Below are 21,449 nucleotides of genomic sequence, written 5' to 3'. Positions count from 1 at the left end.
TGAAGGTTGAGGAAGTGTGGATAGAAAAACCCAGAGCGGTATTTGCAACATACAATAAAACTGCCAGATATCGGGAGGGGAAGAGGAAAGGAACCAACCTGCTCTTCCTCGTTCATGATGGAGGCCAAATGGGCATCCCTGGACAGGCAGAAGTTCTCCGCGTCGTACCAGGACTTCTCTCCTTTGGAAATGTAGTAGAGGCTCTTCCCAAAGAGCTGCCAGCCGCCAGCAGACCTCCCGCCTTTCCTGAAGAGCGATTCTGTCCAGGAGCGAGGGCAAAAAGTGGGTGGTCAGGCGGCAGATCTGTGCTCCGAATGCCCCAGAAAGAGCCGAGTTCACCTCCCTGCACAGCCCACGGGGCTGTTGTGGGGCTGGACCAAGGCGCTCCTGAGCCCTCTGACGAAAGGATGGGAGCCCAGAGATGATACGGAGTGACTCAAAATGTTTCCAGTGGGAACACTGGGTGGACTACTTCTGCGTGAAGACTGCTGAGGTTGGAAGGACATGATCCAAGGTGCTGCCTTGGAATCCTTGGAAGAGGATTTCTGGAACCCTACGGTTCCTGCCCTGTTGAAGATCCTCTCCCTGGGGTCCCTGGAGAATTGCTTGAAAACCAAAACAAGCCAGAGCAAATGCACTTCTTGGTGCGGGTGGAAGATGGCAACCCAGAGGGGCCTTTACCACCTGCCCCAGGACCCCCCCCCACCCGGCTGGAGATCAGTACCCCCTCCACCGCCACCCTCAGGCTGCTCCCCTGGAGCACTTTACTGACGTTCGCAGACCGGAATTCAGGAAGTTCAACCATGGACCATCGCGGTTTTGTCATGTCTGAGCGACTCCAAGGTTGCAATGAAGCCCCTCTGAAGTTTGGGTTCAGTTCAGGGTTAGCAGAGGCCCTCCCCACTGCTCCACCCCCCCCCCGCACCCCACACACACACACGTCAATATTTCCTGGTGGAAAGGGTAGCGACTGGAGGCCACGAAAGCAGCCATCCATGGAAGCTGCACTCCGGGAGCCCGGGCGCGCGGGACACGCCGTTCCCTGGAATCTTTGCGGGGGTCCTGGGAGCCTGGGAAAGTGCCACTCCCGAGGAGCCAGTGCCAAGGGTGCAGGGCCCAAGCACGCAGGCGAGGCAGCAGCCCTTCTCACTGCCGGGGCTGCCACCAGAAATGCTCCACGGAAAAGGAAAGGCAGGGGTTCTGAAAGGTGGCCTGAAGCAACGGATGCAGCATTCAGGTCTGCTTGCCCTCGGCCAGGTAGCCCAGCACCGAACCAGGGAGGGCTTGATGGGGGCAGCCCCTTCTGCAGGATCCCTAACCTTCTCTGGGGATCTAGCTCGGAGGTGCCCAAAACCCTGGCAAGGAATCCCGTCCAGACAGCGGCATCTCTGGGCCACCAGCTGGAACGGCAGAAGGCACTCGGTGCTCTTCGGGCCACCTGGGCCTCCAAGGACCAAGATGGGTCAAGCAGCACCCCCAGATTATACACCTGCCCTCCAGCAGGCAAGCAGCACTGTCCAGGTTGAGCACACCTCAGGCTCCAGGTGACCCACGCCATGGTTTCAGGGAAAACCCAAAGAGCTGGGGATGAAACCCAGCCCTTGCCGAGCCCCATGCTGGAAAATCCATGAGGGCCAGCAATATTCCCCAAGCTTTGGGGACCTGGTCGAGACCCCAGGCGAAGATGGCTTTGAAGGACTTCCTCGGCCACCCAGGGGCGTGAAGTGGTCCCCAGAGTGCAGAGTCATTACCTTGATTATTCTTCGTATTGTTTGTTTTTATCATTTTAGCTTCCCTTAGCTGTTTTAAACATGCTTTGTGATGTTTACATCGCATGTTTACCCTTTGTTCTTATGGATTGTGTAAGCCACCCAGAGAGCTTCAGCTGTGGGCAGTGCAGAAATGAAATGATCAATGAGGGCGCGAAGTGCAGGTACTCACTGTATTTTTCTTTCCTTTGCTCAAAGTTCTCCTTAGCATTGTTGATGTGTTCGGGCAACTTCACTACTTCGTCTGCAACCTTCAGGGCTAAAAATACCGTCAGCTCGAATTGTCTTCCCCCAGCCCAAGAGCGCACCTCCTTCGTCATGAGCGGAGCCAGCTGGTGCTGGAGGTCAGACTAGATGGCCCGGGAGGCCCCTTCTGACTCGCTCTGTTTCTGTGTTTCTATGTTCCTTTGCTTGCTAGGTTTCTGCCCCACAGAAGGGGGCAGGCAGGGAAGCGGCTCACCTGGAGGGAAGGGTGGGCGCAGTGCGTCCGGACCCTCCGCAGGGCAGTGACCACCCCTAGGAGTGACACAGGCTGTGGCTTCACCCAGACGGGCGTCAACCGAGCCCAAGTTGGACAGTGGCATCACTCGGCCGGCCAGCGTCCCTCCCTCAAAGGGGCTGCTCCAACCCGTGCAGACCTGGGCACGGCCACTGCTCAGAGCGAACGGCCATCGCCTCCTCCCGACACAAAGCTGAGGGAAGCCACTTCGTGCTCCCGGGCTCCTGCCCACCAGGGGCTGGCAAGGGGCTCTTCATTGCACGCCGCTGCAGCCGCAAGAGGGAGACAACCCCGAGCTGGGCGCCTGGCTTCTCCCGTTCACCCGACCGGGGCTGGCCCAGAATATCTGAAGGAACACCTGTCTCCATGTGTACCTGCCAGACCGCTCAGGCCACCCAGGGAGGCCCTCCTTCGTGAACCCCCCAAAGGAGGTGGCGGGGGAGCTGGCGAAGAAAGAGGCCTTCTAGCTCATTGCTCCTCACCTGGGATACTCCTCCAAGGGAGGTGTGACGGGCACCCGCCCGATCTTGCTTTCGGCCCCAAGTCAAGACTTTTTTATTTAGTACGTTTTTAGATTGGACTATTAGTTTGCAGCTGGTTTACTGTTTCATTGGTTATTGCTATTGGTTATATTGTGCTTTCCTCCTGTTTCCTATTTATATGGTAGGATTTGTATTGCATTTTAATTTTACTATGTTTTATGGGTTTTTTGTTTGTTATTGCTATTTATTTTTATCTGTATTTTGTATCTTTTCATATTGCACTGTGAGCTGCCCAGAGAGCCTTCAGCTATGGGGCAGCATACGAATGCAATAACTAGGTAGAAAACAAAAATAAAAGCGGCCACCAAAGACATTCAGTGGGTTTGAACAAACATTGGATAAATGGGGGAAAGAGGCGAAGCCGGGGGGCTCCTTCTCACCATGGGGCACAAATGCGGCGTCTCCACGTGCTTGACACACACAAAATATTTTTCTTATGCACTTGGATCCCCAGTAAAGGTCCAGGAGGGGGAAGGGGCATGTGCTTGAGGCCTGCTTGGCCCCGAGGCTTCCTTTCGGGACGTGGCCTCCTCTCAGAGGCTGCATTTTGACGCTGCCTGGGGCCATCGGGCCAGCTCTCCTAATAGGAGCCAGTCAGAATTCTGCTGCAGCGAGTTTGCCTTGCCGGCTGACCAGGGCAATGGCGGGGGGGGGGGGGTCACACACCGCATTGACCCCTCTGGCAACGAGCCACCGTTGGCTGGTGGCTACGTGAACGACCCCCAGTCTGCCCCACCGGCTCACAGTGGGTTGCTCTCCATCTCCTCCCGGCTCAGTCCTCCACCTGGGACCCCCACGGTCTGGACGGCGGGAGCTTTCCCTTCCTGCTAGATCAGGAGTCCTTTTGGCTGGCAGAGGTCCCCCACCCCTCCCAGCCATTCTGGGGGAGAGTGTAAATGGTGGAGTCTGAATTGGCATCCCCTCCAAACGGCCCCGCTGGCTGCTTGGCCGGGCGCCTCCCACGCTTTAGGTGCCCCGAATGCACACGCGATTTGCATGCCTCCTGGTATCGCTTGTAGCCAGACTTCCTTCCTTTCTAAACAAGGATTTAGGACGTGCCTGGCGGGAGAGCTCGGGCAGGGAAGGCGGCGGTATGCACACCAAACCCCCGTGGAAAGTCTCCTCTTTGGCCTGGTTTAAATCCTTACTCTCACAAGCAAGTCCTATTTCTGACAGGTATCAAAGATGTCAGCTAAAACAGGTGGGATGCGCTTTTCCACCATCATAAGCAGCCAGGATCTGAGGAAGGGGCGGGGGCAGCGGGACCCGAGGCGGACCCACAAAACCCTACGGCCCTTCCTGCAAAGGAGGAAGGGGACTGGCCTGCCCGCCTTGGTGAGCGTGGCCTCGCTTTCCGCGGACTTGCCCAAGTCTGACTAAATCCATCACGATGAGGTTGATTCATCCTTGGGATGTGGGTTTTTGTGCTCAGCTCGGCTCGGAAGAGGGGCGGCCAAGCAGCCACAGTGCCCCCCTGCGCTACTTCTGCCACTGGCAGCATTCATGAGCCTTCCAAGAGGAGCGAGGGGCCGCCTGCTTCCTTGTGGGACCCGCCACTCATCAATCCCCCTACCAGGGATGCCGTCAGTTGCCCAGCCGAGAGCCACCTCTGCGTGCAACCACCTTCAGAACAGCCCGTGGGTTATCCGGGGGACCTTCTCTTGCTGCGGGGAAGGGAGGTGGCATACCCCCTTTGCATGACGTAGCAGCCTTCGTTTGTCCTGGCATGTGAAGCAGGGTCCTACCTGAGCTCACCTATAGCCAGGTCAGAGCAGCAGGAAGAACAAGAACCTTGCCGGAAAAAGCCAGCGCCAAGACGGACTCGGCAGCTGGGCCCCATGACCGCATCGATGGATGGGAATCCCAACCCGAGGGGAAGGGTGCTGCTTTCTGGCAAGGGAGGCAGACTTCACAAAGAAACGGGACAGTTGGCCGAGTGGACATTGTGGCCTGGCGTCCCGCAGAGCAGGGCTTGGACTCGATGGCCTTCGTGGCCCCTTCCAACTCTGCTATTCTAAGATGCTTGGCTAAAGTGTCGTTCTTGCTTTACTTTTGCACTGGGCGCTGTGGGACAGAGAAGTGACAAACGCCCCCCAAGCCCTGACCATGTTGCCATGTCAAAGTGTTCTTTCCCGTGCTTTCCTTTTCTTGCTGGAGATGTTTACATGGTGGTCTGTTCCCGAACCGGTCGGAAATCCCTCATTTTTGCCCTTCCACTTACGGTTTTCGTAATCGAGCTTGGGGCTTTTGAGCCCAGTGGCCATCGCATGCCTCATTTTCTTCATCTGATCCTCAAGAGGATGCTGCTTATCCACTCCCAGTGAAACATCTGAAATTAGTAGGAATTGATGCATGCTAAGATACCAGAATGCAGGTAGTGACGGATTTTATTTTCCTGGACTCCAAGGTCACTACAGACAGGGACTGCAGCCAAGAAATTAAAAGAGGCTTGCCCCTTGGGAGAAAGCCATGGCAAATCTAGACAGCCTGCTAAAAAGCAGAGACATCACCCTGCCGACAAATGTTTGTAGAGTCCAGGCTATGGGTGTCCCAGTTGCAATGCATGGCTGTGAAAGCTGGACCATAAGGAAGGATGAGCGCCGAAGGACTGAGGCCTTTGAATTGTGGTGCTGGCGGAGACTCCTGCGAGTCCCTTGGACCGCAAAGCGATCAAACCGGTCAGTCCTAGAGGAGATCAACCCTGACTGCTCTTTAGAAGGCCAGATACTGCAGATGAAACTCAAATACTTTGGCCACCTAATGAGAAGGAAGGACTCCCTGGAGAAGAGCCTGATGCTGGGAACAATTGACGGCAAAAGAAGGAGGGGGCGGCAGAGGATGAGGTGGCTGGATGGAGTCACTGGGGCGGTGGGTGAACTCCGGGGGATGGTGGAGGACAGGAGAGCCTGGAGGAATGCTGTCCATGGGGACGTGATGGGTCAGGCACGACTTTGCGACTAAACAACAAGCAAAAGATACCAGATCCATAGTCTGAAGCTGCTCAGAATCCTCCAATAGAAAACTGGTCCACACACGTACAACGCTCAGTCTGAGACGTTCCCTTCTGCCAGCGCCTGGGCCTGACTTTTCCGGGGCTGCAGCGCACCTGCCTGCGGCTCCACGAGGTCCCAGCAGCAGAGTTTGGGCAACCTCCCATGGGAAGGGCTTTGGGCAAGAGAAGCCTTGACTGAACGCAGCACCTTCTCTCTATGTAAAGGACTTGTGGACAGGCGTCCAGAGTGTTTCCCGGAAGGCTTGCAGGAGCAAAGCCAGCCATGCAGCGCATGGAGCGTACAAAGACTGCATTGATGCAGCCTCCGCCTGCAGCCCCCGGACCTCCCTGCAGCTCTCTCAGCGCATGGCCCACAGGGGCCCAAGTGCCACTGACCCTCCCCCGGTTCCCACTGCCCCACCACATTTGCAGAAGCCCACGTAGCACCAATAGCCAAAGCTTTCTGGGCAAGACTTCTGGGTTGCTTTTAATTCACACCAGAAAGGAAAGAACAACTGCAAAGCAACTTTCCCATGTGGAGCACCCAAGGGGGCCTGCAGAGCTGAGCGTGGGGCGTGGGGACCCCGGAGCGGCTCACGGAGCAGGTGCGCGTTCACACGGAGAGCGGAACTTACAGAGGTAGGTCATCGTGATCAGCATGATGAGGCAGACGAATGAGATTATCCCAATCATCACCCACAAGATCTTCAGGCGAAGATTTTTGAAAGGGGGTGCCACCTCCCCTCCAGCTCCAGCCATGGCCCTTCTCCTGTTGTCCACAAGCGATTTGCTTGGTGTGGGAGATTTGCCCTTGGGGGCCATGGCTTGAAGGATAAGAGCAAGGAAACATAGAAGCATAGAAACAGCAAGTCAGAAGGGGCATCGTGGGCCATCTAGTCCGACCCCAGCTCCAGCCAGCTCTGCTTGTGACATGCCTACCATGCGCATGTCCAGCCTGTCCTTGAACACCCTCAACACCCGGTGGGGCCTCAACCACCTCCCGTGGAAGCCCGTTTCACGCCCTCGGGGTCCTGACTGTCAGGAAGTGCTTCCTGGCATCCAAACAGAACCTTGGCTCCCTGAGCTTTGCTGTGTGAAGAGCGGGGAAGAGGCGCGAAGGTGGCACTGCCGGGGACAAAGAGCCACGAGCTCTGCTTTCTTGCCTCGCGGCTCCTTCCTGCCCATGCCTAAGCCACGCAGGTCAATCAATAACGTGAATTAATTCAGACCAGCCCCTCGCATGGGAATCTCGGAGCGACTCAGGACCCGCTTGCATGCAGAGGACGGTGCACAAACGCAGCGGCTAATGCGCTTTAAATTAAGGGCGACTGCACGGAGCTCCCAGACGCAGGAGGAGCCTCCGGGCTTCCACACACTACCCCGCCTCACGCTCGGAGCCCGACATGCGGCATCGACTTGCGCAAGCCCGCAAATGTGCCGAGGTTCACGCTGACCCGGTAAAAATCGCCACGGGTGCAGCAAGCGGAAAAGTGCCGGACCTCGAGACGGAGGCAGGCCGCAGCGCCCCGACTGCCCCGCCAGCATTTCTGTCCAGACGCCGCCAAATGCCTACGGGATGCCTTTCTGCAATGCCAGGCCACACGTCACGGCACAGATCCGGACCCTCACAGGGGTGGGCCAGGCGGCCCCGCATCTCCCCGTGGGGGTCCTGGGCCAGCCCAGCATGGATGCCTTCCGCACACGCTGCAGCCCCAGAACGGGGGGGGGGGGGGCAGCTTGGCGGTCCCAGCTAGATTCCAGCCTGGAGGACCAAGGAAACGTGCGTCTACGTGGAGGGGCGCCTTAGGCAGCCACAGCTTGCGATGTTGCGCAACACTGTTCCTGCGCATTCAGTGCCTTCGCCTGCCATGCTTGCGGGGCACGAGCCAGTGCAGGATGGGAAGGACTCAGGCCTGGATCTTTCATCCAAAAAGCTAGAAATTGCCGTGGGAAGCGGGGCAAGCAGGAAATCGCTGCAGCTGCAGCACGCGGGGATACCCCAGGCCCACCTGCCCCCAGAGGATGCCCGGATGAAATACAGGGGGCACCCAGAGAACAAGTGCCGTACCTCCTCCTTCGGGTTCCTCTTAGAAGGCCAGGCGACCGTTGCAGAGCTTCCCGTGAGCTTCCTCCGAGTCGGTGTCTCTTGGATCCTGCACTGCAGCTCATCTGTGCGTCCCATGCCCCTCGCTGCCTCCCCCGGGAGCCCTGCTCCCCCCCCCAGGCCCTGTGCCTGCAGCCGCCTGCTGATTGGCTGCCCGCAGGCCTGGCCAGCACTCACAATGGTCCCTGCACACCCGGCGCTGGAGGCGGCGGATTGTGATGGCACGGCTGTGTGTTGGGGGGCTACGCCCCTGGACATTCACGGCAGGGCGCTTCTCCTCACGTGAGGCGAGGGGACCAGCAGGGGAATACTGAGCAGCAGTACTAACGGGACCCTTCCTAGCCCCGGCTTTGCCCCTCTGGGACTGCACCGCAGGAAGGGCTGTGGGAGTGCCGGTGGCGGCCGGGAGGCCAGCGTGAAGCAGCACTGAGACCTGTGGCTCTGGGGGAGAACCAGGCAGGCGCGCCCTCCCGGCCCCGTGGATCCTCCAGCGGCACAGACCACCACGTGGTGCGGCCACGTGGTTAGGGCGGGCATCCTGCTGCACCAGGTTCCCAGCGCCAGTGCCGATTCCGCCCACACGGCTCCCTGACACACCTTGTGTACATCTGTGCATTTAAAGCTCTTCCATCCCATCCCTATTACATAAAGTCTCAGGACGGCCCTACAGTACAAAGCACAGCATCACATCCTCTATAAAACCCCAGCAAAATAACAATTAAACCTTGAAATGTTGGGAGAGTAAAAAGGGTTTGGCCTGGTGCCAGAAAGAATGACGTGTCAGTGCCAAGCACATGTCTCTGGGGAGCATGTCCCACCGTCGGGGTGCCACCACAGAGAAGGCCCTTCTCTGAGTCGCTGCCCTCCTGCCTCCTTCAAGGAGGGCTCCCAAGGAAGGGCCTCTGCCCCAGATCTCAAGGGGCGGGCAGGCACATATGGAAGGAGTCGCTCCTGCAGCTGTCCAGGTCCTATGCCATTTAGGGCTTTTTAAGTCATCACCAACACCTTCAATTGGGCCCGGATGTCAATTGGTAGCCAGTGTAGGTGGAAGAGGACCTGTGTTATGTGTGCATACCTGCCTGGCTGCTCTATTTTGGAACAACTGCAGCATCCAGACTGTCTCCAAGGGCCGCCCCCGTAGAGCACGTTACAATAGTCCAGTCCTGAGGTTACCAGAGCACGGGCTGCCATCGCGAGGCGCTGCTCATCCAGGTAAGGCTGCAGCCGATGAATCAGCCAAAGCTGAAGGAAGGTGCTCTTCAGCACAGCTGCCACCTGGAGCGCCGAGCAGCTACAGAAGAGCACAGCGGGGATGGAGCAGAACCCCCACGGACCGCAGAACCGTGGAATCGAAGCCTGCAGCATAGCCCACGCCAGAAACCAGAGCTCTGCTCCGCACGGCACTTCCGTTCCTCGTCGTGGAAGGAGCATCCCGCCCTGGCACACGGTCCTCCTGTGATGCACCTCACCTCTTCGCCGAGAGGAGCACTGCAAGCAGCACCGGGCCGCATTCTGCTTGCCACTGTGGTGCTGGATGTGCGGCAGAGAACCAGGGCACAGAAAGGGTTGCTTTGCTCTGCCAGATCTCTCTCCAGCAGCATGACCCAGTGCTCAGTCTCCGGTGGAGTGCTGGAGGGGCAGAGGTGGGTGAGTTGCTTCCCACTGACTGATCGGATGGTGCACGGCACACCGGCCCGTGGGAATGCATGGCGTCGGGTTCCTCCTCTGCACTGGGAAAGAGGCTCCCTCTCCCCACTGCCCACCTGGCAGGGACCGCCCTTTCCGGAGAGCGAGGCCAGGGCAGCCGGTGGGAGGGGGAGACGTTCCCTCAGGGGGGCTGGCAGCCCAGGACGCCCTGCCCTCAGGGACTGGTTCCCTGCAATGGGGCAACCGCCCTGCCCAGGAATGCCCCCCGGCATCCACCCTGCCCCATGCATCCTGCCTCAGCCCTTCCCAGAGCCCGGAGAGTTCTCCCGGCAAGACCGGCCGGGCTGCTGCCCCGCCTCAGGGCTGGCCGCCCCTCCGTCTCTCTGGGGCCCAAGGAAGAGAGGAAAGAGAGCTCCTTGTTCATCGCATGGCTTTAGATTTGCCAAGAGGCCGCCAGGGCACGGGCCGGAAGGGCAGGCCCGCCTCAGCCCCCCCTGGCGTCCAGGCTCTCCTTGCAGACCCAGCGGTTCCTCCCGTGGCAGTCGGCGTCGCTCCAGTTGTCCCCGTGCACCGAGGGCACGATGGCCGCGCAGTCGTGCTCCACCTCCCCGTAGTGCCGTGCGCGGCTGGGCTTGCCCTCGGACCAGTACCTGCGCGCAGAGGGCTTCCATCACGCCCCAGGGAGGATGCGGGGGGGGAAGGGAGGGGAGCCCCCGCAGCGGGAATGCTGGGGACAGGGGGCCATGGATCTCGGCCCCCGCACTCACTCTGCCAGCAGCGTGGAGCCGTCCGTCCACTCCCAGGTGCCCTCCTCGTGCTCGTCCGTGAGGCCGATCCAGGCTGGCTCATCCAGCTGCGAGGTGATGAACTCCTGCCCAGGGGAAGAGACAGGCGCACGAGGCCACGTGTGGGATGTGGCCGCCTCTCCCTGGGGAGGTGGCGCTCTCCCCAGCCCCTGTGCACCTCCCTGGGGCTGCCGGGACCTCCTGGCTGTTGCCACCGGCTGCCACGCCTTCCGTGGCACCAGAGCTCACTTCCCGAAACCCTTCATGAAAGCTGCATCGGAGTATCATCCAGCGTGGATGGTCACAGGTTGCGCGCATGAAATGTGCCGCGTTAGCTTCGTTTGCACAATGGCTTCAGGAGCACACCTGTCCACACCTGTCCCAGGAGACAAGCAAGCCTGGAGCTGAGGGCCGGAGGACCTCCAGCTCCAGGGAAGTGGGGAAGCGGAGCAGGGACAGAGGCGAGGATACTGGTCCATGGACATCCTGCCTGCGCAGCCAACGGCCACAATTTCCTAGCGCTCTGGAGCCTGGGAGCACAGGGAAGGTCTGCAGCCCAACACCTTCAGCCAGACCAGCCCCTTTGGGGATTATTGAATTTGTCTTATGCTGCTCTCCTGTCTTTTCCACCATGTTTAGATTTCTTCTATCAATAATTTTATTGTAGGCTGACCCGTGAATGTTTGTTTGTACACAGCATGTAAAGCTGATATGAAAAAATAATTATACATAAGGGTTTCTGGAGTGAGTTCTTAGCTAACTCACAGCAGGGGAAATGACGGGTCATGTGCCCCTCGTGGAGACAATTCGGAAAAGAAAGGGATGCAATTGCAGCTCGCTAGCAAAAGTGCCAGCGACTTGAGGAATGGGCTTTCACAAGAGGTCGTTGAGGGCCCATCGGTGTTCAAAGACAGGCTGGATGTGCACATGGCGGGCATGTCGTGAGCGGAGCCGGCTGGAGCCGGGGTCAGACTAGGTGGCCCAGAAGGCCCCTTCTGACTCGCTCTGTTTCTATGTTTGTGTGCTAGAATTTGGTTGAGCAAAGATTATGCTGTGATCCCTCTCTTGCCCTTGGAGGCATCGCGAGGTCCTTCTGCACATGCCGTGGGGCTTTCCCTTCGCGCTCACAGCACCCGAAGCTCGGGACAGACTCAGACTGTGCTTGCTGCAGGACACCCTGGTGTTGCATCGAGGTTTCCCGGAGGGAACTTGTATTGGTGCCACTGACTGGAACACCTACATCTGCAAACACATCTGTACACAACTGTGGGAAACCGACGTTGGCCGGGGCATTGACAGGGGAGGTTAAGGCTGTGTGCAGGGATGACTAACCCTTCACCGATTTACAGGAGAGAGCCGAATCCGTGCAGGAAATCTGGCGGAGATGCAGAGTTCGCTCCACCCTGCTGTAGCAGAGAGTGGTTGCAAAGGACCTCAAGCGCCTGCCTGAACTGGCCCCAGCGGAGCAGGAGGCGCAGGAGGCGCTGCCTCTTCACCAACGGCCGCCCAGTCGCTCGAGCGATGGCTGGTTCTCCTGCAAGCGCCCAGGCCCCAAGGGCAGCACAAATGGGCCTCGCTCAAAGCAGTGATGCCCCGGCCGTTGGGCAAGGGGGGGCGAGGAGAAGACCGGGAAGCCAGGGAGTGCGAGGTGGAGGTGGCTGAGAATGAGTGGAGAGCGCCCAGCCAAGGAGCCGGGGAGGAGGAAAGCAGGGCAGGTCAAGGAAGGGCCATGGAGCGGAAGGCGCTGGGGAAGGGCCAGGAAAAGCCTTGCCCACCTGGGTGGCGAGAGGGAGGGGCATCACCTGGGTCATAGTCTGCTCAGGAGGCCCTCTCTGGGGGCCCTGCTTCCTAGCAGGGAAGGCGCCTGCCAGCCTCCTGCCACTAACCCTCACGTGGCAAGACCTGCCGAACCTCATGGTTCAACGGTTGGTTTCTGGAAGGTGGAGACTCAGGAGGGATTGCACACCAAGCAACACGGAGATCGGCCCGAGAAAGAGAGGGCAGCACTGGGCTCAAGAGAGACGCCTTCTGGAGACACCTCTGGGGTGAGGCCTCCCCCGGGAGGAGGAAATGCGTGGCGGCCTCGAAGGCCAGAGGCTGCCCCGTCGGGTCCGTGGGGAGCGGATCCCTTTTGCAGCACAATCTGAAGGCACCGCCAGAGAATGCGCTTCCTCTCCATCTCAAGACACATCCGGGCTGTGGCAGAACCGGCCCGCAGAGAAGCTGTGCCCCCTGCTTCCCAGCAGGCACCCCGGCGGTTGGACCGAGCTCGACCCGAGACAGAAGGCAGGTGCTTGGGGGAGGCCAGCCTGCGAGCGCAGCCCCCATGACCCATCCCAGAGAGATGCAAGGCCTGTGGCCTTGGAATGTGCGGAGGAGGAACCGGACCACCCCCAGATATCGGGAGGGGAAGAGGAAAGGAGCCAACCTGCTCTTCCTCGTTCACGATGGAGGTCAAATGGGCGTCCCTGGACAGGCAGAAGTTCTCTGCGTCGTACCAGGACTTCTCTCCTTTGGAAATGTAGTAAAGGCTCTTCCCAAAGAGCTGCCAGCCGCTGGCAGACCTCCCGCCTTTCCTGAAGAGCGATTCTGTCCAGGAGCGAGGGCAAAAAGAGGGCGGTCAGGCGGCAGGTCTGTGCTCCGAATGCCCCAGAAAGAGCCAAGTTCACCTCCCTGCACACCCCACGGGGCTGTTGTGGGGCTGGACCAAGGCGCTCCTGAGCCCTCTGATGAAAGGATGGGAGCCCGAGATGGATCTAGCAGCACCCTCAGGTTATGCACCTGCCCTTCAGCAAGCAGAAGCACCATGCAGGCCGGGCACCCTCCCCCTGCTGGGAGGAGGCAGCCACAAGCAGGCCTCAGGACTGACTATCAGGTTACTAGCCCTCAAGCGTGGATTCGGTCCATCCATAGCATCCCCTGATGGAAATTCAAAGGCGGCGCAGAACAGTGTGTTGTCGGCACATCACTCCCAAGCGCCAGATGACCCCACGCCTTGGCTTCAGGGAAAAGCAGGGGAGAAACCAACCCCGGACCAACTCCATGCTGGAGAGCCCTTGGGGCCAAGCAGTGTTCCCCAAGCTCCACCTTCTGGAATCACATCAAGGAACCACTGCGATGCAGCGCCCCCCTTCCCAAGCGAGGCGGTCATTCCCGAGGGATACCGTGCTGTCCAAAAGCTCCTGAGAGACCAAGGAAGATCCAGAGGGCCAGGCCCCTCGGCCTCGTTCCCAGCATAGCTCCGTATAAAGTTACAGAGAAATGTTATAATAGAATACGGCATAGAAATGTAATAATAATAATAATAATAATAATAATAATAATAATAATAATAATAATAAGTAGTTGACCGAGGCTGCTTCTGCTCCAAAGCCTGCCTGGGCCCATCCAAAATGGGCCCAGGCATTCGGCCTCAGCCAAGCAGGACCGGCCCTTGGACCTTGCCTAGGAAGAGAATCCTCGCCACCAGCGTGGAGTCGTTAAGGCCTTTCAGGTCCAGGGAAAGTTCCTTCAGGACTGGTCTCTCAAGTGGCCCAGGACCACTCTTCCTCATGGGAGGCCTTCACTGGCTCCCTGGCCTCCTTGGTTGGTCCCCTCCTGCCCATTCTGATAAGCTGGGAGAGGGAGACATCCCATAAAGAAGGGGCAACATGTACCTGAAGATTGCACGGAAAGCAGGGTTCCTGGTTCAAGTGAGGAAAAGCCATGCTTTTTCCCAGCACTGAGGGACGGGGCCCGTGAGACTTTCTGGAGGTGCACAAACCAACGCAAGCGTACCGCAATTTCAGTTGTAGATGTTTGCTCCTTCTCACGTTCTAGGAAAATGCCGTGACCCCATATGCAAAATGGAGGTACTTACTGTACTGTGTTTTCTGATTCTTAATGGACTCCTCAGCTCTCTGTAAGTAATCCGGCAATTTTACTACATAGTCTGCTATTTTCATGGCTAAAAAGACAACAGCAACAATTAGGATTTTCTTCACCCCAACCCACAAAGGCGTTTTCTTGGTTTGCTTGCTACCTGTCTGGCAAGGTGGGACACACGGGGAAGCTGACAGATCACCTTTAACACAGGTATATAACACGAAGGGAAAAGGAGTCCCTGACGTCTTGTGAAGTCAACAAGCCAATATTTAACAAGGCACAATATATCGATGAAGAGGAGCCAAAGGTGTCTTTTGGGCACCAAGGAGATACGTCTGCAACCAAGAAGGACCTGTTCCATGTATGCCCCAGCCTCTCTGATGGGAAGGGAAAGAAAAGAAGGCTCTCACCACAGAACCGACCTGGCAGGCGAGAGCTAATATGGGGGAAAGCGGCAGCTTCGAAGCTCACAGGGCTGCTTCTTTCACTGTTTTCTACACAGAAGAAAAGTGTGGTTCCTTTCAGAATATCACCGTGCCAGAAACGCCTGCATGGGTGTGATAGCTGGACAGCAAAGAAAACTGACGGGGAAAATGGATATGCTTGAAACCTGGTCCCGGAGGAGAGCTTGCGCAAGCCCAGGACAGGAAGGAAGACAGACAGACAGATGGGTCCTAGATCAAAGCAAGAATGGAGGCACGGAAAAGTGGCTGGGGTACGCAGCGATCCTGGTGGGAGTGGATACGTTGACCATAGGGCACATTTCATTCTGGCCCAGAGGCTACTCACTGCTGAGAAGCGGGCTCCCCTGCTCGTTTAAAATGATGAGGATGATGATGATAGCGCTCCAACCCGCTTGTTGCTTGAAGAAGGAAAAAGCCTTAACCTTTTCCAAATGCTGCAGGAGTGCTGCCTGGGTCTCTTGGATGGCCACTCCATGCTTGCTGGTGGACGGGACGAGAGATACGGAAGGAGCGTGTGGACGGTCTTGGGGATGGTAGCCATGTATGGCGAAGAAGGGGCTCCGGCTTGCCGAGGCATGGCGAGCAGCATTATATGCAGGCTCCGCAAGGGGCGACACATCTATCCAGTCCTCCTGAGGGGGCCCAAGAAAACACCTTTCCCCAGAAGCAAAAGTGACAAAACTGAAGCTTTCATGCTTTGGAAACATCATGTTTAGGCAATCATGCGAAAACACCAGAGATGTGCTCTACGCTCCACGGACTCGCCTGCCCACCTGTCTGAGGGTGGTACACCACAGATAGCCTCCATGTATTCCCAGGAGCTCCAGGAAGGCTGCCCAGAACTGGGATGTGAGTCGGGTGCTGGAATCTGAGAGTATGCTGTCTGGTAGCCCATGCTAGCAGAAAACGAGCAGGGGAGCCCGCTTCTCAGCAGTGAGTAGCCTCTGGGCCAGAATGAAATGTGCCCTATGGTCAACGTATCCACTCCCACCAGGATCGCTGCGTACCCCAGCCACTTTTCCGTGCCTCCATTTTCTCTTTGGTGATGTTTAGATGGCAGTCTGTGTCCAAACTGATCAGAAATTACTGATTTTTGCCCTCCCACTTACGGTGTGCATAAATGGCCTTTGGATAATTAAGCCCAGTTGCCATCGCAAGCTTCAGATTTTTCATCGGCTCCTCAAGAGGGTGTTCCTTCCTCACTGAAGAATCTGAAATTGGCAAGAAGGGATGCGTGCGAAGGTAGCAGATCAATAAGCTGAAGCTGTGAAGAATCCATCAGCAACAAACTGATTCACACACGCACAACCTTCAGTCTCGGGAGGGAGGGGAGGAGAAGCCCCAAAGGATCTGCCATGGGGGCATCAGGAGGGCCACGAGGACTGGTGAAGGGAATTGCTTGGCCAAGGGAGAGGTCAGTCAACTTCTGTGCAAAGGTTGCTTTTTTGGAGAGAAAGCTGGTTTTGTGGGAGAAGTGTGGTGTTCTGGGGGTGCTCAGTCTGAGCTCTCAGTGCGGGCTAGCCGCCCCTCCCCTCCCCTCCCCTCCCCAACTCTGGGCTTGCCAGTCACTCAGCCTTGCTGGCCAAGTGTCAACAGAGCACACAGACATTCACATGGACCCCCCCCCCATGAGACGGGGGCTCCACCACCCCACACGTGGGGGGATCCAGATGTGCATAGCACACCACGGCTGGGGCCAGAGGTTTCAGCCCAGCTGTGAGGGGAGTTTCTTGGGCCCGATCCCCACCAGCCAGCCAACGTATGGCTTATCCCAGGGTGATTCTCGGAAGGTGCGCGTTCACACGGAGAGCGGAACTTACAGAGGTAGCTCATCACGATCAGCATGACGAGGGAGATGAGTGCTACAGTCCCAAGCATGGCCCACACGATCTTCAGGCGCAGATTTTTGAGACGGGGTGCCGGTTCCCTTTTTTTGCCATCTGCAGCAGCGGCTTTGCCCTTGGGGGCCATGGCTTGGCGAGTACGAGCGGGGAAGAGCCACAAAGGTGGCACTGCCGGGGACAGAGAGCCACGAGCTCTGCTTTCTTGCCTCGCGGCTCCTTCCTGCCCATGCCTAAGCCACGCAGGTCAATCAATAACGTGAATTAATTCAGACCAGTCCCTCGCATGGGAATCTCGGAGCGACTCAGGACCCGCTTGCACGCAGAGGACGGTGCACAAACGCAGCGGCTAACGCGCTTTAAATTACGGGCGACTGCACGGAGCTCCCAGACCCAGGAGGAGCCTCGGGCTTCCACACGCTACCCCGCCTCACGCTCGGAGCCCGACATGCGGCATCGACTTGCGCAAGCCCGCAAATGTGCCGAGGTTCACGCTGACCTGGTAAAAGTCGCCACGGGCGCAGCAAGCGGAAAAGCGCCGGACCTCGAGACAGAGGCTACGTCTCGAGGTCGAGCCGCACAACCCGGTGGGCCATGAGCCACTGTGAGACAGGCAAGACTCGGGTCTTCCGCAGCTGGGATCTTTCGCCACTGAGTATCCCAAAAGCTAGAAGGTGCAATTGCCATGGGAAGCAAGGCAAGCAGGGAACCTGCAGATCTGGGGGGCTGACTTGCAACACTCGGGGATTCCCCAGCCCCACCTGCCCCCCGGAGGATGCCCTGCTGCAGCGCAGGGGGCACTCCAGAAGAGCTTGTACTGTACCTTCTCCTTCGGGCACTTCCTAGAGGTCGGGCAACCCCTCCAGAGCTTCCCTTGCTCTCGCTCCAGCCCGCCTGGCCTCCCGTGCCCCTCGCTGCCTCCCCCAGGGGCCCTGCTCCCCCCCCCCGGGCCTGGAGCCACCCGCTGATTGGCTGCCCCCAGGCCTGGCCAGCACTCACAATGGCCCTGCGCCCCGGAGCTGGAGGGGGCGGATTGTGATGCCGCGGCTACTGCAGGGCTGGGCAGCCCTTCTCCACGGGCGGAGAGGCGATCGGGGCAGGCGCCCCTTGGCTTTCCCAGGCCAGCAGCCCCCCTCTTCACAGCCAGTGAAAGAGTTTCTTCTGAGACCGGAGTTTGGAACCAGCACAACTCTTGCAGTGCAGCAATAAGTCTCGGAAAATGCCCTCCCTCGTGTGTGCATGACTTCAAAAAAACACCATGACTTTTTCAAAACAATGTTGCAAGGCATCAAAAAGAAGAACAACATTGTATCATTAAAAAAACCCCAGTGATTAGTTACCCTTCTTGGTCTATAATTGATTTGCCTGTGAAACATACTTAGTGAAACAGGCTAAGCGGGAACTCGGTCTCTAATGTAAAAATGAAGATGCAAGTTAATGCAGCTTGCAACAGGAATGTGCGCGATTGTGTTATCTCATTGGTATTCATGTGAAAAGATTTAGGCAAGTGTCGTATGAGGAGCTTAATGTAAGAAATAAATGAACAACTTGCTTGCTTGTTCACTCGCTCGCTTGCTAGTCATGAAGTCGCGAAGTCGCGCCCGACCCATCGCGACCCCGTGGACAACGTTCCTCCTGGCCTTCCTGTGCTCCTCCGTCCCCCGGAGGCCACTTAGCTCACGAATGAACCAATACGTGCCACATTTTCCTTAAAATTGGGATTCCTTGCTTGCTGTTCTTGCTGGGTGAATTTGCACATAGTCTCCCAAATTTGACCAACCTGAAACTGTTCAGCTGGTTGCTTTGGAGACCATAGGGCTGTATGTGACTGGACACCTGCACAATTGCTTAAGAAGATCTTTTTGCAAGAATCTGGTGTTCTGGGGCACAAACATATGAAGAAATGCTGGAGGCATTGCCAGTGATCTCAAATGAAGAGATTCCTGACAGTCATCAGCACGGTTGACTATTTTCCACACAGGGGAAGGTAAGGACCAACCTGGCCACACTCCTTCCAGCAACATTGACCACTATTCTGATGTGATCGGTGAAGCTTTCAAAAACTTTGCAGCGCTTACTGAGAACTTTGTATTGCGGTTCCTTGCTATGAATCTCAGTCAATAAAGATGCAAAAGATGCCCAGAAACACTGTGGAATCTTCTTCCAGGCTCACCAAATTGTTCTCCTATGGGATGGCTTGTTGTTGCATAATTTGAGGATTTTGAGAATTTTTATCAATGGATGATATCCAACCTTTATTTGAAGTAACAGCAGATTTCACAGAAGATTCGAAAGAAGTAAAGAGTCATTTGACTGGATTCCTAAAGTGATTCAGGCTAAAAAGGGGATGCAGTTGAAGGTATAAAGGCCAGATTTCCAAGTAAATATCATGTCACATGGAGGTGGGCAGAGACCTGTTCTCCCCTGCAGAGGAAGGCAGGATGCGCTCCAACGGAGCAAAGCTCAGGGAGCCAAGGTTCAATTTAAATGCCAGGAAGCACTTCCTGACAGTTAGGACCCTGAGGGTGTGGGATGGGCTTCCCCGGGAGGTGGTTGAGGTCCCATCGGTGAGGGTGTTCAAGGATAGGCTGGACATGCACATGGTGGGCATGTCATGAGCGGAGGTGGTTGGAGCCGGGGGTCAGACTAGATGACCCCGGAGATCCCTTCTCACTCGCCCTGTTTCTATGTTTCTAACTTATTCCAGCTGACCATTATTTATCCTCACTCATTTTTGAGTATCATGTGAAAGAGAATGTGGATGTGTATATGAACCGCCAAATGCTGCCAAGGCACAACCCAAAAGGACATTTCCTTTCTAGACCAGTTTGTGCAACTGTACATTGACATCCACACCTCTAAATTGCCAGTGGAACCCACAACATAGGGAGCTGAGGGGCTCTCCCACCCTGGAGGCATTCAAGATGCAGCTGGACAGCCCTCTGGGAGGGATGCTTGACTGGGAGTCCTGTCCTGAGCAGGGGGTCGGACCCAGTGGCCTTCTGGCCCCTTCCAACTCTATGAGTCTATGATTCTGATTTACAATATTGGTTCTGAAACCAGGTATGGCCGTGACTTGGCACCGCCGCCTGCTCCCCACCCCAGATTTTTGCTGGCCACCCACGGGGAGGAACAGCTGCCCCCTTCCTCCTGAGCTTCCTCGTAGCGCCTGGGCTCCCTCTTCTGGCCAGAGACCAGAATAGCAGCCCTGGTGGTTCTCCACAGCCCATCGCAGCCACCTGGCCTGTTCCATCTCCAACTGGGAGCCCTGAAGGAAGCACTGTATAGAAATTGGCTCTTCCCTTCAGATGCTGCCTTAGTAATGAAGGTCCCGGATGTTGTTGGGGCGCTCGGTGCCTTCTGGAGCCTGTTTCTGGAAACTGCCTGTTGCCTCGCTCCTGCCTCCACTTCTGGGCCCTGCCCGGCTTCCCAGTCTTCATCAGGGAAGTCTTCACCTTCGCGCTGGTCCGTGGTGCCTGCTTCTCCTCGGCTTGACCCTCTGCTTGACCCTCTGCTTCTCCTCGGCTTGACCCTCTGCTTGACCCTCTGCTTCTCCTCAGCTTGACCCTCTGGCTTTCGACTCCTGACCAGCTTTGGCTGTTCTTCCCCATTGTACCTTGCTCTTCCGTTACCGGCCTTGACCCCTGGTCTGCTGGACTGAGATCTGGCATGGGCCCCGTGGTGTGCTGGTTGTCTGGGTCCTGGTGCCCGATCTGATACCCAGCTGCCCACACCGCAGAGGCTGACGCAGCCCCGCTCCTGCGACACGCACCGGCCCGCAGGCCTTCTCCGCCACGGGCAGAGCACACTTGAGAATAAAATGCAGAAATGACTTTTGTGTACATTTTGGAGTTCATGGTTTGACAACTCTCTCCTTTGTGTGCTTCCTGGCATTTCGGTTGTCTTTATTGCAAAAGTTCCTCTTCTGTTTTGTTAACCAGGTGGTCTCACCATCTGGCTCAACCATCTGCCACCTGGCAGAAGTGCAAAGACCACCACTAAAGTATTGCGGAAATACCAGGAGGCCATGATCCTGGACACCTGGAGGAGAAGGCATGGACTGAGCAAGCCATTGCCGGTTTGATGGCCCAGGATCTCCACGGCTTGGCAGACCCTCCTCTCCAGGACCCTGCACAGGTGGATTGAACCCCAAGCCAAGGGGCTACCACCTCTGCACCCCCAGCAACTCTCTAGCTAGCCCAGCTTCCCTAATCCCATTTTTAAAGTAGCAAGGTTCCCGAGTTTAGCACTTGCAGGACCCAAATACAAACAGAGTATGCCGCGCGCTCCCATCTGATTGTCGTGGGAGAAAGGGGTGGCTTGCTACGGCCTTCTCCGATAACAGGCTGCCAAGGTACATGCAGCCCGGCTCCTGATCTGCAGGAGCAATTTCCTGATTCCCTTGGAGGCCATATTTTTTTAATCCATCATGGTAGCGTAGTGATGACCACTCACAGAAAGCTGTGGGGAAAGACAGGATTTTTCTGCTGCTGCGATCAGGCAGGAGGATATCCAGTACAAAATAGCAGGGAGCAGAAATGACTCCAGCCCCCGTCCTTTCTACCTGATGTCTTATCATATGACACCCCCCCCACTGCCTTTTTATAACATACCCGTAAAGCAACCTGCCAGCACGAGGGAATTCTCCTAGTATGCACACTCTGCGTCTGTGCGGCAGGGCACTGCGGCTGAGTCTGGGCTGCACCCCCCGGGGCAGGGGGTCGCCTGGAAAGTGCAGCCTGTTTGCCCCCCACACCAAGGGCAAGCTGGCCCTTCAGCGGGCAGGGGGGCCTCCTTTGCGAAATTTATGTCATCAATCCACCTCTTTATTCCAGGCTGTGGGGGAAATAAGACTTCCTGGCCATTCCGCAGCAGCACAGAGCCCCACAATAAAAGGAACAGCACCCCGGAAGCAGTGTGAAGCTGTGTAATGGGTCTGGCC

At 57.0% G+C, this 21,449-nt stretch overlaps 1 protein-coding gene across 1 annotated transcript; it reads right to left on the bottom strand.

The window, feature by feature from the left end:
* Nucleotides 1-10,037: 10,037 nt before the first annotated feature.
* On the bottom strand, nucleotides 10,038-16,637 carry LOC123022606 (CD209 antigen-like protein C). The gene is made up of 5 exons (XM_044428459.1): nucleotides 16,487-16,637; nucleotides 14,198-14,284; nucleotides 12,767-12,927; nucleotides 10,321-10,424; nucleotides 10,038-10,203 (listed from the first exon to the last, which is right to left on the bottom strand). Exons 1-5 carry the CDS (start codon nucleotides 16,635-16,637, stop codon nucleotides 10,038-10,040), a joined length of 669 nt encoding a protein of 222 aa, XP_044284394.1.
* Nucleotides 16,638-21,449: the final 4,812 nt, after the last annotated feature.

Source organism: Varanus komodoensis, unplaced genomic scaffold (assembly GCF_004798865.1).
Source record: "Varanus komodoensis strain SLA01 unplaced genomic scaffold, ASM479886v1 scaffold2, whole genome shotgun sequence".
Taxonomy (NCBI): domain Eukaryota; kingdom Metazoa; phylum Chordata; class Lepidosauria; order Squamata; family Varanidae; genus Varanus; species Varanus komodoensis.
This window is presented reverse-complemented; position numbering and strand designations above follow the sequence as displayed.